Below are 26,683 nucleotides of genomic sequence, written 5' to 3'. Positions count from 1 at the left end.
ACACTGTGCACTTTATCATATTCCTCTCCATACTTCCACTCTTCCAAGTCTTCACTATCTATTATTCCACACTATATGTTTATATGTACACATTATTTAGCAATGACTTACTCAAGGGGATGGACTTAAGAATGAAAAGGAATTGTCACATTTTCAGGATCCTTCAGTTTGGTGATTTACTGGTTCAGTTTAGAAAACTTTTCCAAGTGATTATTAAAAAAAAAAAAAACAATGTTAAACAAATAAATGCTAAATTTTTAAACAAATGTCAAAACTGATATGAAATTTTTTTTTTTTTTTTTTGAGACAGAGTCTTACTCTGTTGCCCAGGCTAGAGTGAGTGCCGTGGCGTCAGCCTAGCTCACAGCAACCTCAAACTCCTGGGCTCAAGCAATCCTACTGCCTCAGCCTCCCGTGTAGCTGGGACTACAGACATGCGCCACCATGCCCGGCTAATTTTTTCTATATATATATTTAGCTGTCTATATAATTTCTTTCTATTTTTAGTAGAGATGGGGTCTCGCTCTTGCTCAGGCTGGTCTCGAACTCCTGAGCTCGAACGATCCGCCCACCTCGGCCTCCCAGAGTGCTAGGATTACAGGCGTGAGCCACCGCGCCCGGCCTAAACTGATATGAAATTTGAGATAGGGCACTAGCATATAAACATATTCAAGTCTTTTCTCCCTTTAAAATCTAAATTGAGCTCTTCAGCATCTCCTTGCCATTGCTCTCTCCTTCTCGCTTTAGTCAAGCATTTTGAAAAGTAGCTCATACCTACTATTTCCATTTCCTCACTCTCAACATACTTCTTAGTTAATATGATCTGATTTTCACCTTTACTAATTTACTATGCTAGTGCTTGAATTTTTAAATTTAGTGCAATTTTCCTTTTTCTGATAATGACCCTTTATTCTCTTGTTACTACTCTGATCTCTATATCTTTTTTGATTGAATTCTCTTTCTTCACCTTGTGTCCTTACTTTTAAAACAACCTGGCCCTGAAGTCATTAACCTTCATTGGTTTATATATGCCTGTGAAAATCTGATGAAAGCTATAATTCTCTTCTTGAAAATTGCATATGCACAAATATTGCTACTCTTTAGCAGACTATTTCATTTTGTTCCTCTTGACAGCTACTACCATGTTATGCCCTGAAAGATAAAAATCACCTCATATAGATAACATTAGTTTAGATGATTTTCTTATGATTCATAGATATTTATCTCTATAAAGTTCTAAAGATACTTCATGTTGGGATGCTATAACTGAATATCTCATATATATCAAGATTCATCAAATTCTCCCTAGCCTGCAAATCTTCCCCACACTGCTTATCTCTAATGTGTTCTCTCAGTAGGTTCCATTGCTACATTCTACGCCAGAATCTGGCAGTAAATGTAAACAATATGTAGAGCATCTATATCTGTTTCCCTTCTCAATCCTCTACAATCAACCAGTCATCCTTTTCCATGAAATGATCCACCTAAATACGCTTCCTTTATGCCCTGTTTGTCCACCTCTGCTCTATTCAAGATTTTTCACCTTGCATTGTTATTTTCAGGTCACCTCCTACAAGCATTCTCCATCCAGCTGTGAGAATAAAGTCCTAAAAATGTAAGTCTGAATGTATTTTCTTTTGCTTTAATCCATTGGCTGGTTCCTTATTACTTACAGCTCCCTTTTATAAGAGGTGGTAGGGTACCTCTTAGGATCTTATTCCTACTTTTTTCTTCATTTTCATCTCCTTCTATTCTGTTCTTTCTTATTTTAAGCTGGTTATACAGAATTGCTTATAATTAAGTTAATGGCAATTCAGGAAAATAAAGTCTACTAAGTTAGGAAAATTATAAAAATTATTCACCAAATAAATTAAAATCACTATCAGGAGAAAAAAGTGTTGATAATGATTATGAGGTACATGTTTCTTGCTAGTATAAGGTGACATTATAAATACTTCTATATTACAGTGTCATCAAATTTCATATAATCTATTTTTTATTATGTTGAGTCTTAATTGATTGTCATTTATATGAGACAAAAGCATTGAATATTGGCAATTTCCTTGGGTTCAGCAATTCTGTTACCTCTGAACTATATTTCTCCAACTTTCTAATTGGATTCATTTACATATATCACACACACACACATACACATACATAGAGGCATATCTTCTTTTACTAGGCTTCTTTTTATTGCACTTTGCAATAAAATTATTTCATTTCCTACAAATTGCAAATTTTTGCAACCCTGCATCAAGCAAGGCTATTGGCACCATTTTTTTCAATAGCATGTGCTCACTTTGTGTCTCTGTGTCACATTTTGGTAATTCTTCCTATATTTCAAAGTTTTTCATTACTATTACATCCATTATGGTTATATGTTATTAGTAATCTTTGATGCTACTACAGTAATTATTTTGGGGTGCTACAAACTACATCCATATGAGACAACAAACCTAATCAATAAATGTGTTTAATCCGACTGCTCCACTGACCAGGCATTCTCCCATCTCTCTCCTCCTTAGGCCTCCATTTTCTCAGAGATAGAACAACATTGAAATTAGGTCAATTAATACTCTACAATGACTTCTAAATATTCAAGTGAAAGGAAGAGTCATAAATCTCTCACCAGAAATCCAAAGCTAGAAATGGTTAAGTTTACTGAGAAAGGCATATTCTCAGAGAGCTGAAATATTGAGAGCTGAAATAGGCTGAAATCTAGGCCTCTTGCACAAGTTTGCCAAGTTCTGAATGCAAAGAAAAAGTTCTTGAAGGAAATTTACGGTACTACTCCAGTGAACACATGAATGATAAGAAAGCAAAAGAGCCTTACTACTGATATGGAGAAAGTTTGATTGATCTGACTAGAAGATCACACCAGCCACATTTCCTTAACCCAAAGCCTAATCCAGAACAAGGACCTAACTGTCTTCAATTCTTTGAAGGCTGAGAGAGGTAAGGAAGTTGAAGAAAGATTTGAAACTAGTAGAAGTTGGTTCATGAGGTTTAAGGAAAATGTCCTTGTCATAACATAGAAGTGCTAAGTAAAATAGCAAGTGCTGATGGAGAACCTGCAGCAAGTTACTCAGAAGATCTAGTTAAGATAATCGACGAATGTGGCTACCTAAACAGTAGATTTTCAATGTAGAAGAAATAGCCTTCTGTTGAAGGAAGATGCCCCCTAGGACTAGCTATAGAGGAGTGGTCAATGCCTGCCTTCCTTCAAAGCTCTGGGGACAGGCTGACTCTCTTGCCAAGAGCTAATGCAGCTGGTGACTTTAAGTTGAAGCCAATGCCTATTTACCATTCCGAAAATCCTAGGACCCTTAAGAATTATGCTAAATATACTCTCCCTGTACTCTACAAATGGAACAACAGAGCCTTGGTGACAGTACACGTGTTAACAGTATGGTTTACTGAGTATTTTGAGCCCACTGTTGAGACCTATTGCTCAGGAAAAAAAAAAAAAATTCCTTTTGAAATATTACTGCTCATTGACAATGTACCTAGTCTCCCAAGGGTTCTGATGGAGATGTACAAGGAGATGAATGGTGTTTTCATGGCTGCTAACACAAGATCCAGTCTGCAGGCCATGGATAAAGGAGTAATTTTGACTTTCAAGTCTCATTATTTAAGAAATATGTTTCATTAGTCTATAGCTGTCATAGATAGTGATCCCTTTGATGAATCTGGGAAAAGTATTTTGAAAACCTTCTAGAAAAGATTTGCCATTCTATATGTCCTTAAGAACATTGATGATTCATGAGAGGAGGTCAAAATATTAACAATAACTGATGTTTGCAAGTTGTGGACTCCAACTTTCATTGATGACTTTGAGAGGTTTAGAATTCGGTGGAGGACGTAAGTGCGGATGTGGTGAGAATATCAAAAAGACTAGCATTAGAAGTGGATATTGAACATGTGACTGAATTGCTGGAATCTCATGATAAAACTTGAATGGATGAGAAGTTGCTTCTATGGCTGAGCAAAGAAAGTAGTTTCTTGAAATATAATCTACTCCTGGTAAAGATGCTGTGAACATTGATGGAATGAAAACAAAGCATTTAGAATATTGATAAACTTACTTGTTAAAGCAATGGCAAGGTTTAAGAGAAATGACTCCAATTTTGAAAAAAGTTCTATTGCGGGTAAAATGAGACCAAACAGCATTGCATGCTACATAGTAGTCTTTTGTGAATGGAAGAGTCAATTGATGTAGCAAACTTCATTGTTGTCTTTTTTTAAGAAATTGCCTCAGCCACCACAACCTTGACTACCACTCTGATCAGTCAGCAACCATCAACATTGAGGCAAGATCCTCCACCAGGAAAACAATTATGAGTCACTGAGAGCTCAGATGATAATTTACATTTTTTAGCAGTATTTTTTAACTAAGGTAAGCACATTGTTTTTTAGAAATAATATTATAGCACACTTATTAGGTTACAGCAGAATATAAACATAACTTTTATATGCACTGTGAAACAAACAAAAAATCTGAGTGACTTGCTTTATTGTAGTATTCATTTTATTGTAGTACTCTGTAAACAAACCTGCAATATCTCTGAGGTATGCCAGTACACACACACACACACACACACACATTTTTGTCTCTAAAGTAAATGCATCATATCTAATATGCATATTATCTGTAGTAATTTTATATCTTAATATATGTCAAATAGAGTGATAACAGGGGTCAGCAACCTTTTCTGTTAAGGGCCATTTGCAAATATTTCCAGCTTTGGGGACCATTCTGGTTCTGTTACTACTACTTATATCTGCCATTATAGCACATATTCTGCCACAATACAAAATGTATGGGCATGGCTATGTTGCAATATAATTTTATTTATGGTACTAAAATTTGAATAGTATAAAATTTTACATGTCACAAAATATTATTTTTTAGTGTTTTATTCAAACTTTTAGAAATGTAAAAGCCATTTTAGTTCATAAGCCATATGCAAGAAGGTGGCAGTAGGCCAGATTTGGCTTGTGGTCCATAATTCACCTAATAATATAAATCTCAAAAAGCTGCCCGATCATCATTTAATGCTATTAGCAGCACAAAGCAGATCTTTTGACCTTAAGACTTTTAAAAAATGAAATATTTTATTGTTTGTACAAAGCAAAATTAAAGAAAATATAAAGCTTATTTATCCTACTACTCCAGGTTTCAGTTTTCTCATAATGAATGAGAAGAGTGACAGATTAGGACTATAGTTTTGAAGCTTCTTTTGTAATTCTGTGATAATGACTTTATAACTATCTTTTGTATTTTAATGAAGTGTAAAATATTTTGACATCAGCAATCTATTAAACCCTAAATGATGGGGCTTTTTTGAAAAAAACACTTTTGAGTCTAAACAGCAAAAACTTCATGTATTGTATTAATTGGAGAAACAGTATGAAAAATATCTTGCAGTCTCGCACAGAGTAAAACCCATTTGACTTAATTTTATTTTAGGGACAGCATTGTACCTAGAAGAGACAGGGATATCTATACACATGCACATATGCATATAATTTTAACATATTTTCCCAATGAAGAATTCATGTCAAATGAAATAAGAACTACCAATATGGAACAAAAACTCAAATGAAGAATAATAGCTAAATTTCAAGTTTTTCTTGTTATGCTGTTTTGAAGTTTAAATATACCTTTGATTTTTTTTTTTCTAGAAAAATAGACATGAGGCAGTATGGGCAAAATCAAAGGCAGAAAATTTGATCCTCAAGTACACATGTCCTATATCATTACAGCATAGAGGATATAACCATAGTGTCAATGGGATAGTATTGCCTTGGTTTGCTACAGGGAAATGTATTGTGAGAAAATTATCAGTTTAACCATATAGGGATAGCTTTGGAAAAGAACCCAGGCCTCTCAAAATACTGTTTAAGATAAAACACTTAACTTTTCTATAAATTTCATCACTCTAATTCACATTTATTCAGATGATATAGGAATTTAAGGTTTGGAAAAATTGAAGATCAATAAATGTGAATATTCAGGGATGACTTCATGAAAAAAGTCTTGAGTTAGACTTTAAAAGATGGATCAAACTTGGAGGCTTGCAACGTAAGGAGAATCTCATTCTAAGTAAGAGGAACAGTGTGAGCAAAGTCCAAAAAAGTGGAAATACTTATGAAACATGAGGAAGTTTATCTGAACATAGTGAAGTATTATTAGAGAGAATTTAAAGTTAAGAATGCATGGACAAATGTTCAAATTATGGAAGACCTTAAAAGTCTGCCAAAAGGGGTGGCCTTTTTCTACCTGACAATAATGAGAAGTTACAAAATTTTTTAATAGTAGAGTGACATGATTAAAATATTTGAAAAAGGTTATCTTTTAAAAAGGCACTGAAAAGACTGGAGAGGGGGGTGGAAGTAGTCAAATCACATAGGATGCTTTGAAATTCAATTTGGACTTTATAAATTTCTATTCAAAAAATGAACTATAGCTAGAGATGCAGGAGCAATTAAATATGGCACTGAAACATTTTATAACAAGATTCATTGCCTAAGATAATTCATCTTTCAGTTTATACCAAAATGAAGTTAGCACTCAACCAAACAAAGCAAAATTGAATTCAAAGGATAGACTTCAGATGCTAACACAAAATCATCTACATATATTTAAAACTAGCTAGTTGGCTATTCATTAGCATTACAGCAGAAACCTGTTTAACAAAAGTGGCTCAGAGAGGTTAAACATTTACTGATCAGGCATTTGTCCTGTTAAACTTAAAACAGGAATTTATGGGATTTTCTTAAGTATTAATAATATAACGTAGGAAGTCTCAGATTATGTGAAATATAATTTCTTCAAATTTTTATGAATACAAGAATATTGATATAAATAAAATACATTTTTAATAATTTCAAAAAGAATGCAGAAGTTAAAGGCCCAATGCTCTTTTAATATTCAAATTATACTTAATTTCTTCTATAAGTAGGTATGTATTTTTTAAGATTACAAAAACTCTTAAAGGTAAATATGGTCTGCTATCATTTAATGTGATAGTACATATTTTTGTACTATCACATTAAATGATTCATTTTTTCATGTGTATGAAGGATACATAATAACAACATTAGAAATATTCCAGAAATATTTTCCAGCTTACTGGACTAACTAAAAAATTAATAACGCAACCACTATTTTAATTAAAAAAACATGAAAGGGGTTCTTAGCTCATGGATTTTGGCTCAAAGAGAAACAAAACAAAGCAAAATATCAAACAACAAAAGAGCACTTTCTAATAAAAATAATAATACTGTTTATTCAATTTTTTTAATTTGATCAGCACTTTCTTATAGGGATTCAGCTAGGATTTACATTTAAATTTTGTGGATCCTTCAGAACATGATTTTAAAACTGAGGAAATAACTTTAAATTAATATAGTCTCAGATATTTCTTCCAATATAATAATTAGTATGACCACCTCATAGACAAAGACATTATACTCTAATTCCTTACAATAATGATCAGTAACTACTGTTGTTTCTCAGTAAGCATGTATGTGGATTTAGACAACAAATTTTCTAAGATGATAGAATTAAAATCTCTTTGGTCATTACTATAAATGAATTAAATTTTTCCCGTGGCAAAGTGAATTCCTGAAATCACAGCAGAAGTCATACATTTTTTACAAGTACGATTCCTCAAAATGTAGTCATGGTATTTTGAAATAGTTAAGCTCATTATTATAAAAGAATCATTTATAAATATTTACAGTATACCATTAGTGACACACACACACACACACACACACACACATATATATATCTCAACACAAAGGACATAAAGAGAGAGTAGATAGAAACTGACCTCATTTACTGTGGCATAGTAGCTTTCATGCTTGAACGTGGGTGAGTTGTCATTCCTGTCTCTCACCACGATTCGCACTTCATGGTAGATAACAGTGCCCACTTTTTTGTTGATGCACTGGACTTGTACCACAATGGAGTGTATGTTCATTGGTGGCTGCAATATAGAAATTGTATCCTTTAAAATACCACTTTCTCATCAAATGCACTTGTTCATTCAATACAATTTTCTATACTTGTTTTTATTTCATTATAATAATCAAGAAAACATTGATCATTTTTCACTATTTTAAGGACAAGAAAAGACAATCATAACCATTACATTGCTCAATTTTATATCTCCATATATGGATTTCAGGTAGCATTACGTGCACAGAGGATGGCTGACGGAAACAACCACAAAGCTAATGCTTAGATTTGATGGGATGAAGAAAAGTTTATCCCTCCAAAGGTTAAAGAATTTTTTTAAAAGTGTTAATAAATCTTTGGAGAAGAGAAGTTGAATAACATTCATGTTCATTTATATTTTTGTTAGAATATTCTATGTTCATTGCTAATACAAATTGCATTATTGATAATCAAAAGAAGAAAATCCACAATCCAACAAACCCAGCTAACTTGCTCTATATATTTAAACACTTGTTTTGCTAATCTTTTCTTCTCTTCAAATGTATACCTATTATAAACACACGCACAGTGACTATCATCCCATGTTTTTAAATATAGATTTACTATGTGTTGGTATATACAACTAAGAAGCTATGTTATATGTGATTTAACAATACTCCATTATAAGTTTATAGCAAAACTTGTCTAAGTAATAATATAATGAGATGTTTCAGGCTATCAATTTCTGTCATAAAGAATGCTTCAATACATACTATACATAGTATGTGCTCACTTGCCTAGTTATTCTTTATGATAATTTCCTTGAAGGGGAAAAGTGTCATGAAAGGGGGGCTTACTTACTCAGGTCAAATGGCTAAGAACTTGTAGACATGGGACTCACACCTATATCTGTTTGACTGTGGAGTCAGAGTATTAAATGCTACACATATTTCTTTGTGATTTTTAAAATCTCTTTTGAGCTCATAAGATTTTCCCTCTAAATATATCATTTTATCAAAATGACCTATCCTGGCCACTCCATCTTAAATACCTTGTCTCCTGCCTGTCCTTTCCTTTCAACTTTCTATTTATTTTCCTTTATTGCATTTCTCATCCACTACTTGGCATATTATATATCGTATATATTTGTTTCAGTTTGTCTTTCTTCACTAGAGTGGATGCTTCATAAAACTTGGGTGTTATTTAGTCATTACTATATCCCTCTATCCTGTAACTAGTGCTGTGCCTGAGACAGATGAGCATATACTATCCAGAATCAAACAGCTTGGTTTTCCATTATAATTCCATAAACTACAAACTGTATGATCCGGAGAAAGGAGCAAAATCACTCTGTGCTTAGTTTGTCCATGTCTAAAAATGGGGACATAATAGTTACACCAATGTGAATCATTGTAAATATTACATAGGATTATCGTGTACTGGGTGCATATTAAACACATAATGAATGTAAACTATTTATTGACAAAAAGCTAAATTTCCAAACAGTGAAAGAAATGAAATCTATAAAATATGAACTAATAATTTTAGATTATAAAATAATTAAATATTTTTATTAAAACCAGTTGTAAAATAAAGCAATAATCCCTGGAAGCTAGGATACGTTCATTAAAAACATGCATGCCACTTTTATAAATAAGAATGCTCCAGAAGCTACATCTAAACTGAAGCAAAGCGTTGTTTAATCTTAAGTTATTTTATGGCCAAAAAAGACAGTTGGATTTATTTGTATCCGTCTGAATAATGGTACCTAGAAAGAATAAATGAAGGCATTATTGACATACAAAGAAAGGTTTTTAGTGAATTGCCACATAGTTCTGTGTTCTAATATCTACCTCATTTCACTTTTAATCACTGATATAAAAGAAGCCATTAAAGTCATGTGTATAAAATCTGTGAATGTCACAAAGTTCAGAAAGTATATAAAACATTTAATGACAAAAGACAAAGTTCAAAGTCATCTTAATAAGTCAGAATAGTGGGTTACAAAAATAGTAAATTTCCACAATAATAAATTTAAACCCTCCAATTTGTAATATAAAATAAAATCAATCATCCAAATATAATTAATGTGAAAATACAATCATGAAATCTTGATAGCTAAAAGTTGATTTTACATGCCCACGCTGCGGGAACACTAATGCAAATGTTATATTCATTAATACTATCAGGTGCAGAATAGGTGGATTATAAAAGGCACCATTTTACAGGTGATTAGGAAGTGCAGTTTGAATACTTTGAGAATGTATCATAAAATTTGAAGATTTTTAAACTAAAGAAGACAAGATTTGCCAGACATCTAAATGGCTGTTATGAAAATATCTATTAGCTTATTCATTGTAGTTCCACAGAGCAGAAAAAAATAAATAAAAAATATTATAAAGCGTATTTTCAGTATAAGTTTTCTCTTAATCCAAAGTGGCCCAAGATGGAATGGAGTATTCCATAAAGGAAGATTCATTGCTGAAAATTTGCAAACTTCAGTATAAAAGACCATTTAAAAAGACTACCTCTTAGACATTTCCTGGAAATGATATGAATGAAATGACCTCCATATTTAATACCAGATTTAAAGTGTTTGCTTTAATAGTCTTTTAAAGATAGGTTCTGCATATTTTAGTTGTAAAGTAAAAACAAAAACATGTACTATTAGCCCTTGGCATACCTGTTGGAAGACAATCAGGTGAGTTATGTTCATCTAAAGTTATTTATCTTCTAAATATTGCAAGAGAGACCTATAAACTCATTCCATCTCAACTTCTAATTCTGCATTGAGTGGTAGCGCTGGGACAGAAAGGTCACAATCTTTTCAAATAGAGGATCAAATGTGCTGTGCACTGAACCCCCATTTAGGCCTGCTGAGTACCCATAAATTAGATATAACCAGGTCACCCAGAACTGTTGTCACTCTCAAATTTAGCTCCCTGTGCAACTGTTAGTACTGTAGCTAGAACTTAGACGGCAATAAATTCTAACCATAATGGATAATGCTGAAGGCAAGAATTCCCCATGGCTAATATATAACACACATTGTAATTTTGTGTTGGAATAGATTCTATTCTGCTGTATAAGGAGGTCATAAATACATCGAGTACAGTTCTACTAAGTCCATTAGTGAGAGTTTAGGGACTCCAAAATGCTTAAGAATGTGTTAGGGAAATTTTGGTTTATCTTTCATAACTGGTGGCAAAAATAAGTCATGGTAATTTTATCTTTTATGATTCTCTTTAATTGCTTCATTCATGAAACAAAGAAACAAAAATCTGTGTATAAATAGTATTATGGTAATTATTTAGAACAATTACCATTCACATACACCTAGACATGAAAACTATTCTTTCAATTTAAAAATGAAGCTTAACATAATACTCTGAATGTATACTTGGATATTTGTGTATCAATGACCCTGTGTGTATACAGGTTTTGCTATGCATATCAGTAATGATACACATCAACACTCAATAGTGGTTAGCATTGAAAAGTGGGTTTGGAGTATGAAGTATTATAAAGGAAGAAAATATGCTAACAAATATGTACAAATTTTGTAGCTAAAAACCAAAAATATATAATAGAAAATTGTCTATGAGTTTCTCAATCACTTAGGATTCAACATACAAAGTAAATTTTTTTATAAGGGATTTGTTATGTGCACAGTGTAGATTATAACGCACATCTTCAATATAATGTCGATTTTTTTTTTTTTTTTTTTTTTTTAGAAACCACACTATTTGGAAGTCTTAATGATTTAGGGGAAAAAATATTAACAAACTTGTAAGAATTGATTTTATTTTGCATAAAGTATAGGCAATGTTTATCCAATCCTAACATGAATGAATGGTTTTTGTCATGATTTTTCTGCCTATATACTTACTACCTTTACAAAGTAAATAATCTTCATTATTTCACAAATAATCTGGAAGACAGTGAAAGGAAATAAGACAGTGTGTTCCAGAAATGATTTTTAAATAAAGAAACAAACTTAAAGGAAATGGCTGGCCAGAGTTGTATCTTCTACAAATTAAGTTTCACAATGAATAATAGTATATTTACAGAAGAAATTGCCTAAAAAAAATTACCAATTTGAAAATATAATTAGGTAGATGCAATATGTAGATAAATTTGTAGATTTTTCACAATGAGTTATTAAGGACATTCAGTCCTTTTAATTGTAGGTATTTGTTATATGCAAAATTCAATGTGGGCTGGGATTAATAAGACATAGTCCTTGGACTCTAACAGCAAACTCTGTAAAACTGATATGTGATGAACATAAATAACTATATGAAAGGCAAAAGGATATTAAAGATTATGCATTTTAGAACAAGGAATTGTATACAAGTGTTATCATTAGAAATTAATTTATATAAAATTACTATTTAAGTCATGTCTTAGAAGTAGATAAAATTCAATTGATAGTAATGGATATAGTGAATTCAGAACTTTGGTTGGAAAAAATATCAGGGAATGCATGGTAAGAAAAAATTAGACAGTGGTTAGGGAACAACAATTAGCTCAATTTTCTTAGATTATAATCTATCTATTTCTAAATAAAAATAAATTATATAGACAAGATGAAGCTTGAATCTAGGAAACCTCAAGGCCAGATATAAAACTGTTTGCAATGAACAGCTGTCTCCTGACAAGGTCAGAACTCTGGGGCACTAAATCTAATAGAACAGGTTGAATCAAGAAAGATGGTAGAGAGGACAATTAGATTATCCAAGTGAGAACTAAGAGGACTTGTGCTAAAGTGATGCTGATGGATGCAGATCCAAGATAAAATGTGGAGATAAAACTAGTAGACTTAGCAGTTAAATGATTTTGGCTTGGCCAGAGAAGTCAAAGCCTTTGTCTAGCTACCAAATTAGAGTCTGAAAGAAAAGAAGTTAAGATGTTTGGTGTAGTCATGAACACAATTTCTCTTTGTTCAAAAGCTTTCAAAATTTTGCCCAGAATTTTCAGACAAGTAATAAAGGTCTGTGCCAGAGTCATATTTTTTCTATTATTATTTTAATTATTGATGTTATCATGACCATTATTATCTCTTGTCCAATACTGATTGGAGAATATTAGCCAAGTGAGATAATAATTTTGCATTTCAAAGATTCTTATGTGATGTTCCTTTATTACTGGGACTCTTAATTTTCCCACCAGACATCGTATTACGGTTGTTTTATCATTAGTGACTTTTGATTTTGTATCTTTACCTTTTTTTAAGTATAATTTTAGTAAACAAAAACCAGAGTAGGAAATAAAAAAATGATGACCATCAGGAAAAGAATTATAGACCAGACTTGAAAATTGTCAAATATTTCATATTCATATAATCCCATATAAAAGTTTTCTAATTAGATACAAATATTTTGCACTTAGACACTTTTATGCTTTATTTTTACATTCAGAAATTTTCCTGAAGATCATTAGTTTATCAGCTTATTTTTTAACATTTAATGTTAAAAATATTTTTTGTTTATATTAAGTTTTCTATTAGTTCTATGTGGCCATAATTGTTCAAATGTTCCCATTAAAAGAGAGTTTATGGCCTCAAAGAACAAAGAGTAGAAAACATGATTTGGAATAATCTCTCTGGCAAATACGCTTTTTCCTAGCTACTGCTGAAAGGAGAGGAATAATTGAATATGGATCTACCACGTGACCGCACCCCTACTTCTCTGGCTATAAGCAGTCTTTAGTAGCCATTGTACTGAAACTTTATAGGGAATGGGCATGGTTTGAACATAAAAAAGAACTAAAGTCAAGTGCAAAACAAGGAAACAGGAGAGCAAAATCATAAGTATTCAAAGGAGTCTGATCTGCAGGGATGAAAATAAAGAATACACAAAAAGAAAGGTCGAGACTAGCTACCAAATGGTCCAAGACCAACTCGTATTCCTCTGTCCCTGATAAACTTACAATTTTCCTAAAACCAAATTATTTTTCATTTTTATGTATTGAAAATCTTAATACTCTCCCTATCAACTTGAGTTCATTCGACGGTATTTTTGTCTTTTCCTTATAAGCCAAAGAACTTTGATTAAAATCTGAGTATTTTTTAAAAAGCATCATTGTTTGCCAAAGACTCAGGGCATAATTTTCCCCCAAAAAATTTCCAGAGAAGTTTTCCATTAAGAAATATTAAAATGATCATAACATGGAGCATTGGCAGTTATTAGTAGGGTCAAATCCTGATTGTTGGCTCTTTTTTGCTCTTCAGAGCAATCATATATTTATTGCAATTCATTGTATTCATAAAACAAGCAATACAAAGAATTTTGGCAACAATGTAAATAATTACGTTTCCAGTAAATGCCTTATATTTTAAAAGAAAATATGAAACTTTGGTATTTATTAATAATATAGTTATTTAATAATATATATTTTATTAAAATTTAGCCTTTGGAAGCAACTTTTAAACAAATTTTAGACATAAATATATTTATATATGCACATATTTATATTACATAATTAATCTATACTATGTTAATACTGGAGAGTATTTTTTTTTTACAAATGCAGTCTATGTGAGAACAGTACACACTCACAGTTATTTCAAATGAATTATCTGCTTTTTTATAGAAAATGGTAACTAAGAGCATAGAGAAGCATATCCAGGAAAAAAGATCATATTCTAAATCAATATAAATAATGTTAAACAACAAAGTAAAGACAGACAATAGTTTTCCAAGTAGATTAATGTCATTTTGAATGTTTAAATTGTATTATTATTTTATTTCAAATGATGATTTAGTGATATTGGTGTGGAAACATTAGGTACCATATATCAAGAGGAACATTTAGCAAAATGCATGTAACTCTCTATCCCAGTAATATAATTAAGGTAAATGAATTTGAATTTATAAAAAAACTAGACAAGTGTACAAAGATATATGTACAAAAATTTTCACTGGAAAATTTTTGTAATCTTTAAAAACTGCAAACATACTTGAGGTTCAAATTAAGGGACTGGTTTAAAAAATCCCTAATTCATTCATCCAGTAAAACATTATACAGCTATTATATTAAAATTAATTTATAAACATTCATTCATATTGAAATATGTGTATTATAAATTACATGTAAAAAGTAAGCTGAAAGCATAATGTATAGCATGATCCAATTTTAATTAAGAAATATTATAAATATATATAGAAACATGCATATGCTTGAAATAATATGTGGCAGGATAAATGCTAAATGTTATTTTTCCTCGATGGCAAAATTACTTTTGCATATATGATTTTTTAAATTTTTGGATATGTTTACCATAAGCTTATATTATTTTGCAATTCAATGAGATTATAATTTCCAGTTGTGCTCAGATTTGGACTAAAAGCATTGATTTATTTCACCACTTTCTAACAGCAATGGTCTGTGCTTCACACAAAATAGGCACTGGGTTAAGAATTTTCAGAATAAAATGCTTTTATGCTTTGATAAATGGACCCCTAAAAGCACTATGGCAATAGGCAATAGTGGCAATAGGAAAACATGATTCACAAGAAATAAAAAAATTCATAGGTAATAAAGGACATTGTAAACTGCAATAAAATAAGAGGCAAATTGAGGTTTATTAAAAACTCCAAACTTTAGACATGAAATAGATTAAAGAATCATAGACTCCATAATCTAATATAAAGGGGATCATAAACTCTGGGCAATGATGTGAGAAGATTCAGGTTCAATAAACTGAATATCTGACATCTGGATTTCATAAACTGGAAACTTGAGGGCAGTCATGCTTAGATATACTCCCTGAGTTTTCTTAGGGTCCTGTACAATTAATTACTAGTTATAATCTCCCACATCCTTTCCCTTTTCTCTGCATGTAAAAAAGATGGAGGTATAAATAGATGAGAACAAATTTACTTTAGAGAGCTACTTAAATCTACTAAAGGTTTTCAGCTTTTTCAGAAATGAGACCAGCAACAACTTTAATTATTTAATTTTTCTTAATAACAAATCACTTATGTCATGCTGCCTGAGAACTACTGGACTGTAACTTTGCTAGGAAACTTTTGCTCACCTGTTCCTTTTTTTACAGCTATGTAAGTACACTGCCACAGTCTCACTCTTCAACCAATCCTTACTACTTTTAGAGCAGTCACCTGTGAATGCACCCACAAAAGTCTGTCTTCAAGCCAACAGCTGAGTGACACTCTCATACTTCACTGTTGTTGGAGAGAAATGGATTATAGTCAGGCTTGTTCTACTTTGCGAAGGTTACTACCTCTTTATTCGTAACACTTTATTCTCTTCTTGATATCTGACAATCTTCCAGGATATTAAAGAGGAAATATCATGGTTATCTCAGGCACAGATATCCCCTTCCTTTATCACTCTTCTTTCAAGGAGTTAAAAAAAAAATAAATGTTGTTGATATATCCAGGAAATAAACTCAAATTATAAAGAAAATTTAATATCATATCAAACACACATAGATATTTATATCATAATAAAGTTACAATACAGGGGAAAAGAAAAAAGAAATTACTAACATCTCTATCCAGAACTCTGCCCGTGCTGTTCAGGAAAAGCATTTGTTTAACAGGATCCAGCAACACCCAGTAATCCACATTGTCCTTTAAAGAGAGTTCTATGGTGGGATCTGGTCCTCCAGCAGTCCCTTTGATCAACATGTTGTCCACCAGAATTGTACCTGCAAACCAAAGAAAATTATCTGAAAACATATTCTACTCATATGCATTCTTTAGCAAAGATCGTGCTCTTAAACCCCTGCTAGTTTACAAATCTGTTTTAAAATAGATCATACTCAATTGTATATTTAGCATAAGACACAAAATATTCTTTGTCAAAAAGTAAAAAAAAATACCTTCATTATACTATTTATAAATGATATTTTGGGGCAGATGAAGGTGGGGAGCAGAGATTCAAACACTTGGGGAATTTCATCATCTATCTCGTTTTCCTTTAATGATATGAATCTGTTTCCTTCTCTGTCCATCACTTCTCACGGGAGTTATTGAATTTTATCCTGAACAAAAGGAAATGCCTAGAATAACAGACTTTGATACCTCAATTCATTCAGTAAGACTTCTGATATGAAGAGAGATATCTGCAAACTAAGAGAGAGGGAGAAAAAGGAAGGGATTTTAAAAAGTAACTGAATCTCCCATAGTGAGAACAGCTTCTTTTTCTTTTATCTTAAAGCAAATCCATAAAACATAAATCTTAATGTGAAAGACAAAACTAGTCTGTAGATATACAATAGAATCCATTCTTCTTTAAGACATGTCTGGGTTACTCCACTAGAACAACACACTATTCCAATGTAGTATTTTGGTGCTTGCTTTCTTATTATTTTTTTAGGCTGAATTATAGACAGTTTTTGAATAAGAGTTGAAAGAGCATATGTCTCTAATCTTTCCTCCTCTGTTAAAGATCCCATGCATTTCATATGTTGAAGGCAAACGGTACTGATGCAACTCAAATTCCATTTTTCCCTCATACAGAAATCAATGATCTCTTTGCCAAATGATAATGCACTATTGCTTAGAGCAATCATTTTCAAATGAACCATTTTATTAAACTTATAGCATATAGAAGAGTTGTGGCTATGCAAATAAAAATGTACCCTCTTAAAGACACTAGAATAAATGATAAATATCTAGGGAACTCATTGCCTTAGGATAACACACAAGAATATATAGAGAACCCATAAATATTAATATGAATCTGGCTTGAAGAATATGATGCAAAATGTATCAGTTGCATTTTCTTAAGGCATAAAATTGGCCTAAATGTTAAACCACAGTATAATTAAAGCAAAAAGAGAGGAGTCTCTTTGGAAGATTTTTCTCAGCAATTGAACAGTAATAATAACAATTTTCTATAGTATTTCCTTATCATATTATTACTAATGGGCTTTATCTGCCTAGGGAATGTTGGAAGGATATATTATTCTTTTGTAACACAAACCTAAGTAATATTTAAACACACACAATCTCTCTCACACACAATTTTCTAAATGGCAGGGGATTTTTTTTTCCTACTTTTTCATACACTAGCACATAAAAATGTAAATACTAAATGAAACTGATCTTTCTTAAATGGCAAATAAATAACCTACAGATAATACACCCCAATGTACAGATCACATGTTAATGGCATTTTCTTACCTATACATATGTTCAAGAATACATTCAAGGCCCTAGTACATACCCATTTGCAAATATTTCACATAATTCACCAGTGAAAAATTATTTGGTGTGTATTTCAATATGTAATTGATAAATTAACTTGGATTTTATTCTGTGATCAAGAAAAAAAAAAGAAATGTACAAGAGACAGGTCAACTAACATTAATGCTTACTCCTTGACACAATAGTGCTTAATAGCAGCAACAGCAAATTTTTTAATAGTCTATATATATAACAAGCAGACTCACCATTGAGCTCTCCTTTATAAAGTAAATGGTTTATAACTAGAAAAAGTTTTTTTAAATATTATTAAAGTAGCTAATGTATCCAGATTTATATTTTATTTAATAATTTCTTCATTTTCATGAAGAAGACCTAAATATTTTTCTTATTCTCAGCTCACCCCTGTGTTCATCAATGATTGAAACTCAGCAATAGGTGTTTCTACTGATGATGTGCTGAAAAAGAAAGAGCTTTGTGTTTTGTTTTTGTTTTTTTTTTTCCCCACATAAGAATACTTCAATCATATTGCCAAAAAATCTCTCAAGATTGTCATGTGCCATGTTGCTTTAGACCAAAAGTTTAGAGGAGAGAGGGAAGACAGCATAGCTAAAGCAGACATGATACAAGGAAATATCTTTAAAAATGTAAAAATAAATTAATGTAGGTGTTCACTCTGGCTTACCTGGACAATTTTTTACATAACATTATGTAGTATTAGGTATTAGTAATCTAGACATGATTTAAAGAACAGCCATGCACATCACTTAACAATGGGGATACATTCTGAAAAATGTGTCATTATGTGATTTTGTCATTGTGCAAACATCATAGAATGTACTTACATAAACCTAGATGGTATAGGCTACTACACACCTCGGCTATATAGTACAGCCTATTGCTCCTAGGCTACAAACCTTCATGGCATGTTACTGTATTGAGTACTGTAGGCAGCTGTAACACAATGCTAAGTATTTGTATATCTAAACATATCTGAACATAAAAAGTGTACAGTAAAAATATGGTATTGTAATCTTATAGGACCACAATCCTACATGTGGTTTGTCATTGACCAAAATGTGGGTATGCTGTGCATGATGGTTCATAGGAGGATGTATATAGATTATATAAAAATATTACACCATTTTATATAAGGAGTTGAGTGTTCCTGGATTTTGGGATCCATATGGGGGGCAGTTCTGGAATTAATCTTCCATGGATACCAAAGGATGACTATATATGTGTTTTATGTGTATTCTGAAAACTAGAGAGAGAGAGAGAGAGAGAGGAGTATAAACCATAACTGGATATTAATGTTTTCCTGGAAAGTTATTTGTGACTTTAAATAGACATTTGTAACAGAAATGGATTACTCTTTAAAAATGCTGTGGAAGTGGTTGGGAGGGGTCCATTGCCTTTCTAATTAACCTAATTCAATGAAGCTTAGAGTAGGTTCTATGGAGAGAGAGAATAATTGACTGGTTGGGTTCATTCCAAACATTAAAGTAAAGAAAATCATACTGTGCATAGAAACCACTACTTGATGCTGTAAAAAAATTAATTATTCAAAGGTGTATAAACAATACAGATTGCACAGAACTCCAACAATCTTTCCCTAGTTTAAGCCAACTGGAAGAATGTTCAGCTACATCATATGACCAGGATCATGCATTGCTTTCTCTTGCATGTTACTCTAATATTTGATTAAAACAAATTAAAAGATAAAAAGTGAAAATTTAGCTAATATGTAGTTTTCCAGTGAGGCTAAGCAATAAACATGGCCACTATTTAGTTGGTATTAAGTAAAATCTTGATTCCAAGATTTTTAGGCCAAAATATGAATCTTATATTCACATCCTCCTGTTTAAAACCTTCCATGACTTTCCTGGAAAGAGTCTTTCTCTTCTTTAATTTCTCTTTCTTCTTGGTTTATAATAATATGAACTACATTTTAGGTATGTGTATGTACACATTGTTTCTATATAACTACTTGGAAGTTGTTATATGGCAGAAATTATATAATGTATGTATCTAGCAACTTCATAAAGAAAATACAAATTTTGATTGGGCTGGATTTGAATGTTAGAAATATATTAACTACATGCAACTCTTGCTAAAGGATAGTACCCATCAAGTCAACAGTAGTTCAATAAAAACGTACAAGTATTAAAAACATGTTGCTTTGCAAAACTATGTTTGTATAATTTTCTTGACAAAAGTTCACAGGATTAAAATGGAAATTACTTAAAGTAAAATGTGAGAGAACACTACAATGTAACAACCAATGATTTGACCCTAGAACCAATTCCCGTAGGTTATAGATACTGATGTAGATATAGATATATAGTCTCTGACATAGCCTGACACTCATAAAAGAGGATAGCGAGCAGTAAGTGTACCACTTAAATATATTTAATATTAGCTAAAACCCAAGCAACTTTCCATGCACAAGCACCTCACATATTCAAAAAATAAGTACAAGCACCTGATATATTGGAGGACCACAAAAAGAGTTATATAAGAAAAAGGAGATGTTAAAAAGAAACTGAGGTGGAATTAATAGGGAGTAATGAAACAATGAGCATATCTTCCAATAACTTCACTTATTTTCTATATTTTTTTGAGTTTCTGGGCTTACTCAAATCCAGGTTTATATTCTAGGCAGAAAAATAAGTAATGTCTTAGTCCTCCCTCATTTCTCCTCTGATTTCAGATATAGTTTGTGATATAAAATATTTGAAATATTTACTCCATAACCAATTTGTACAATAGCAATGTGGTTTTTCAGTCCTCTAGGACTGTGGTCCCCAACCTCCCCAGCCACGGACCGGTACCATCTGTGGCCTGTTAGGAACCAGCCCCTGCCACCACCTGAGCTCCCCCTGCCCACCTGGCCCCAGTCCATGGAAAAATTGTCTTCCCTGAGCCTTAGGAACCAGGCCACATAGCAGGAGGTGAATGGTCGCTGAAGATTTGAAGCTTCATCTGTAGTTACAGCTGCTCCTCATTGCTCGCATGACTGACTCCGCCTCCTCTCTCCCTCTCCCACCCCATCTGTGGAAAAACTGTCTTCCATAAAACCAGTCCCTGGTGTCAAAAAGGTTAGGGACCACTGCCCTAGGAGAATTCTGTATGGTCCTAATTCTAAAGTTAAATCTGATTTCTCTAAAATCACTCAAATAAACAAATTCCATAAACAATATGGCAAAGTTCTTTAATAAGGAATTAGAGTAAAGGACAAAACATGAGGATCTTATGACTAGAGTGAATGACAATTAGAAATATATTACAGAAAAGTGTTTTACTTCTATAGGTACTGTGTTTTTGGAAACAATTAATTAGAGGACACATTGAATGACCATTATGTGCTCCAACCTTGCTTGCTTCTTTAGGCCTAGAAGCAATGAGAGTTGGTAGAATCAGGTCATGGGAAAGATTCTCATCTGCTCCTGAGGAAATGGTCCAAGTACAGTTATTGTATGGTTTTTAGGCAGGGGAGGGCTGACTAACTGGGGGCTAAAAAAACAGGGAGAGTCTATGCTTATTGGCTAGAAAGATTTATGGAATTCAGAGGATCAATGACCTTAGCCTCATTGTTTTCCCATCTTTTGTCTCAACATCTCTCTTTTTCCCAGTGCCATTTCTTTGGCTTCAAAAACCCCAAAGAGTTGTGGTCCTGCATCTCTGCAACATTCTAGTTATGAAAAGATGCGGGACTCCTTCGAAGCTGCCACAGAACCTTCTGGTTCTCCATGTGTGTTCTTATTGTATTTCATAGTTGCTAATTTCACATTTTCCCTATGTACATTTTCTAGGGTTGTCAGGGGAAAACAAATGTAATAACAATTACTACTACTATCATAGTTACTAAACACTTTAGTCACTCCATCTTCCAAAATGGTACATCTTCATTTCATCTCATGGCACCAAGGTGCTAATTTGAGTAACTGTGCTGCTGCGTGTGGCATGGATTAGCCATATGCTATTTGGATCCCCCATAGCCTAGAAATGAGGTTGTCCCTGGATCCTTAATTATATGCACAATCCAATCCAAGAATCTCATTTTGAGTTTTTTTTTTCCCCTTGGAGACAACTCAAGCACCAATTACTGTATTAGTTGGTGTATCAGCAAGAAAAATCACCCTTAAATTAAGATAATCTAATGGTTTAGTAAAGGAATACATAATGGAGACATGAGTAGGGTATAGGGAAACTGTAAGGAATAATATCATACACTGGAAAAACAAGGGATACAGGAAAAAAAAAATCACATAATCCCAAGGGAAAATGTCATATAACAAGAGCCAGATATAGGGAAGAAGGCAGCCAGCCTGGGGAGAACCTAGGCAATACATTCCTGGCTCCAACTTTCCTCCCTCTCTTCATCTTCTCTTTGCTTCGACCAATCATGAAAGCAAACAGAAAGCCAGAGGGCTCAGGGGCCTTCTGATGTAATCCATACAGCCCTGGGCAGCCGAAGAATGGACATAAAGGGCAAATGGACATATCTGCGCACCGATCTACCTGATATCCAGACAGTCTCTCCTGAGTTGGTCTTGTTAAGAGAATCTAAGGTAGTTGATTAAGGAATATAGATTCAGGTGAAAATAAGGAGAAATTTAAGAGAAATGAGGAAATGAGGAGAAAGCAAGGGCTATATAGTATAAGGCATGGTAAAGTTTTGGCATTTAACATCATTTAGTTGTAGTTTCCTTTATGTGTCTGTGTAAAAATCAGCTCTTAGTTATCTAATTTACACTATAGTATAGGTACTTTGTTTTCATCTCTCTCTATCTCCACTGTCAGAACTGCATACACATTTCAAAATCTAGCTTAAGAAAAACAAGTTTATTAGTTTTTTCACTTCTATTGACAGTAACCAAAGATTATACTTATGTGCTTAGATCATATTGACAGAATGTGTCACATTACATAATCCTGCTATATTTTGCTCTGATATGCCTTAAACATCAAACATCTTATAAGATTATTTTATAAGATTATACGATATTCCATTTAACAGTGCTGCTATCAAATTTTTAAAATTTGAAAACAACTCATAGGCTAGGACTATAACAGTCTCTTTGTTTCCCTATGAATGCCACTGAAAGTCTTCACTTGGATGACTGTTAAACCCACTACAGAATGGGGCAATGATCTCAGAAGTCTGTAGGCCGATCTTTTGAAGGATAAGTTAACTATAACTTACTTTAGACCAAATTAGTTTGGCTGGTCACTTGTGAGATACTCCTCACCTCAGGATATCCCTTCTCTCAACTCTAAATAAATCCCTACACAACTTCATTGTAGAGCTCCCAATAAAGGTCCCTTGCTGATGAAAAAATGATCCAATGAAAACACATTCAAAACAGAATGCCCATTATATGTCATGATTGTTGATATGGTTTGGATGTTTGTCCTCTCTAAATCTCATGTTGAAATTTGATCCCATTGTTGGAAGTAGGGCCTCGTGGGAGGTGTTTGGGTCATGGAGGCAGATCCCTTGTGAATAGCTTGGTGTCCTCCCCATGATGAGTGAGTTCTTGGTTTATTAGTTCATGCCAAAGCTGGTTATTTAAATGAGCGTGGCACCATCTCCTCCCTATCCGGATCCTTCTCTCACCATATGACATGCCTGCTCCTTCTTCACCTTTCTCCCTGGTTGGAAGCTCCCTGAAGCCCTCACCAGAGGCAGATGCTGGGGCCAGACTTATATAGTTTCCAGAACGGTGAGCCAAATCCACCTCTTTACAAATTACCTAGTCTCCGGTATTCCTTTACAGCAATGCTAAACGGACTAACACAGTTGTTAGTCAAGGAAAAATTTTCCCTTCATAGAAAAACTCATCAACAGAATTGCTCATGTGTCCACCTCTATTCTGTCACCTTACATACTTTTGAATATATCCCAGTCCGACTTTCATCCCAATGTCCCACTTAAAAAGCATTTGTCTAGGTTACTAGTGACCTCCAGGATGTCAAATTCTGTAGTTAGTTCTCAGTCTTCAGTTTACTTGCTCTATCAATAACATTTCACGTGGTCGATCACTCTTTCCTCCATGTACCTCTATTCACTTACCTTTCAGAAGTCCACACTCTTCTTATTTCTGCTTCATTATTTGCTCCTTCTAAGTCTTCTTTGCTCTTTCACCCTTGTCTCTATGACTTTTATTTCATGTGTTCTTTCTTTTTGATTGTCTTATTCAGTCCCATCTATACTCTTAACTTATGACTCCCAAACTTAAAATCTCCAGTCCAGACCTCTTTCCTAGACTGAAAACACATCCTAACTGCCTCCTCCATATCTCCAACTCATATGTCTAACAAGTAAATCAAATTGAGATCTAATCAAAATGAACTCTGGATCTGTCCATGTATTTCTGTGTCTGTTCCTTGTGTTGTTTTCTTACACCAGCCAAAAGAAGCTCCGTTTTTCCAATCTTTCCAGGCATAAATTGTATTAGTCATTATTGACTCACTTTCTCTCATGCCCCATATCCAGCTCCATATGTATATAATAGGAGAAAATCCTATTACATAAAGAACATATCCAGAATTGGATCCTTTCTATGTTACCTTTATTGTTACTAACTTGATACATGCCAACATTATCTTTTGCTTGGATTATTGGAATAAATTCCTAAATGATTTTCCTAGTTTAGACCTTACCCTGCTTCAGTCCATTTTCAACACAATAGCCAGAATTAGTTTTCTAAAACATAAGTCAGCTCAGAACTCTCTAATGGCTCCCAATCTCTCAGAAAGTAAAAGTCAAATCTTTATATTGTTCTCAAATGCTTGGCATGATTAGTTCTTTTAACCACCAGCCAACATCTATTTCTCCAACACACCATGCTCTCTCTCAACGTAGCCACTTTGCTTTGTGTCCTATTTGTAGAACCTCCTTCCCCAGAAAGACACAAGGCTTATTCCTTTGCCACCTTCTGGCTTATACTCCAATAAACCTTTCCCAATGAAGCCCTCTCTAACCATTCTATTTGATGACCTAACATGCCATATACAATGTACTGATTTATATTTTTCCACTCCCTCCAACATGTGCATACGTTATCATAATATGCATTTTAGCCTCAGGTATCACTCCATGTTATCCCCACCTTTATTTTCTTCCTTCTCCTCAGTTTTCATTTATGCTATTATATAATATTTTATACAGATAAAATTATCCAGAAGAACAAATGTGTTATAAATACATGAATACAATTGGACATATGCATTGCTTCTTCTTGTTTTGCTGTTGTTGGGGCTACGGCAGCAAATATCTAATGAGCCTTTTCAAAAAGCAAAATTATAATAAGTACAAAGCAATAAAAGAGCTTCTCAAATACTATTATGTGTCAAAGTCATTTTATTTCACCTACTCTAAGAATTAGAACTTAGTATAACAAAATGTAGCTCATAACTTTCTAATGGTCACTATTAGAAATGTCCTCCCATTATAACCTCCGTTTGCATCAAGAAATATTTAGGCATTAAAACATATCATCTTTCTCTGTAACCCAACAATTTTATTCCTACTTTCAGAATGAAGAGAAATTCTTGCACATGCGTATCACAAGGAATATATATGAATGTGTGTGTTTGTATGCAAGTGCAAGGAAAAACCTCACCTCTGAGATTTGAGAAAAATGAGCATATGCACATATACACTCACATGTATTATTAGAAGCACATTTATACACACAAATTGATTTTTTCTGTTGGAATATAAAATTTAATAACAGGATAAATTTAACAATGAGTAATGCTTCTCTCTCATATCTTTATAGTTATCCAGAAGCAGCCATTTAATACACATGATGCAATATTCACGGAATCATGTGGGCATCTGGCACAGCATTTAGCAATCAAAGAGTCCCGTTCTCAAACTGTGAACTTGAGCCTCAGGAATAACGAACAGTTCCTTTTCATGTGGCTGCAACTTAAATACAAAGCTCAGGTTTTCTCCTTTTGAAGAAACTTGTCTTCAAGGAATGGAAACAAAAAGCTGATATGCACAGCAGGATGTAATAGTAGGGATGTAATAGTATTAACTAGCAGAGATGACAGTTGGAAAGAATAGATCCTAACAGTGTTTGAAACTGTAGTTCCTGATGTTTATTCTTGGGCTGGGTTACTCTGTGTGATACTTCTGTGTCCTTCCACCAGAGTCTCATTTTAACTTAAATATATTTGTGTTTATATATGCCAAAGGAAATATTTTTATATTTATGAAATAATTATGAAATATTACTTTTTCTAATGTACATTAAGCTAGGGGTTATCTATTTGTACGTATGTTCAGTCAAATCTATTTGAAAATTTATTTACATACTGCTGTATGTCTACTAGCAATTAGATGAAGAAAAAATCAGTTAAGATGAATGACAGAAGTACATACTAAACTACATTACCATTTTTCCATTAGCTTTATTTACAGAAGCAACACAAAGGATTCAGGAAATAGTAAGTAAAAGATGCTACCCAAGACTATGGGTAATTTATGTTCCTTACCGTCAGGCTAAGTGTATCTTATCTGAACAATGATTTCAATATAGCA

General features: G+C 33.0%; 1 protein-coding gene across 17 annotated transcripts in view; it reads right to left on the bottom strand.

Moving 5' to 3' along the window:
* PCDH15 (protocadherin related 15) overlaps positions 1-26,683 on the bottom strand; it is a 635,722-nt gene that overhangs the window by 396,890 nt on the left and 212,149 nt on the right. For all 17 annotated transcript variants that reach the window (XM_069460690.1, XM_069460691.1, XM_069460687.1 and 14 more), the window contains 2 exons: positions 16,462-16,622; positions 7,842-7,997 (listed from right to left, as the gene is read on the bottom strand). In XM_069460690.1, coding sequence (XP_069316791.1) covers positions 7,842-7,997; positions 16,462-16,622 — 317 coding nt within the window. The remainder of the gene's footprint in view (positions 1-7,841; positions 7,998-16,461; positions 16,623-26,683) is intronic.

This window comes from Eulemur rufifrons, chromosome 28, assembly GCF_041146395.1.
Source record: "Eulemur rufifrons isolate Redbay chromosome 28, OSU_ERuf_1, whole genome shotgun sequence".
NCBI lineage: Eukaryota > Metazoa > Chordata > Mammalia > Primates > Lemuridae > Eulemur > Eulemur rufifrons.
This window is presented reverse-complemented; position numbering and strand designations above follow the sequence as displayed.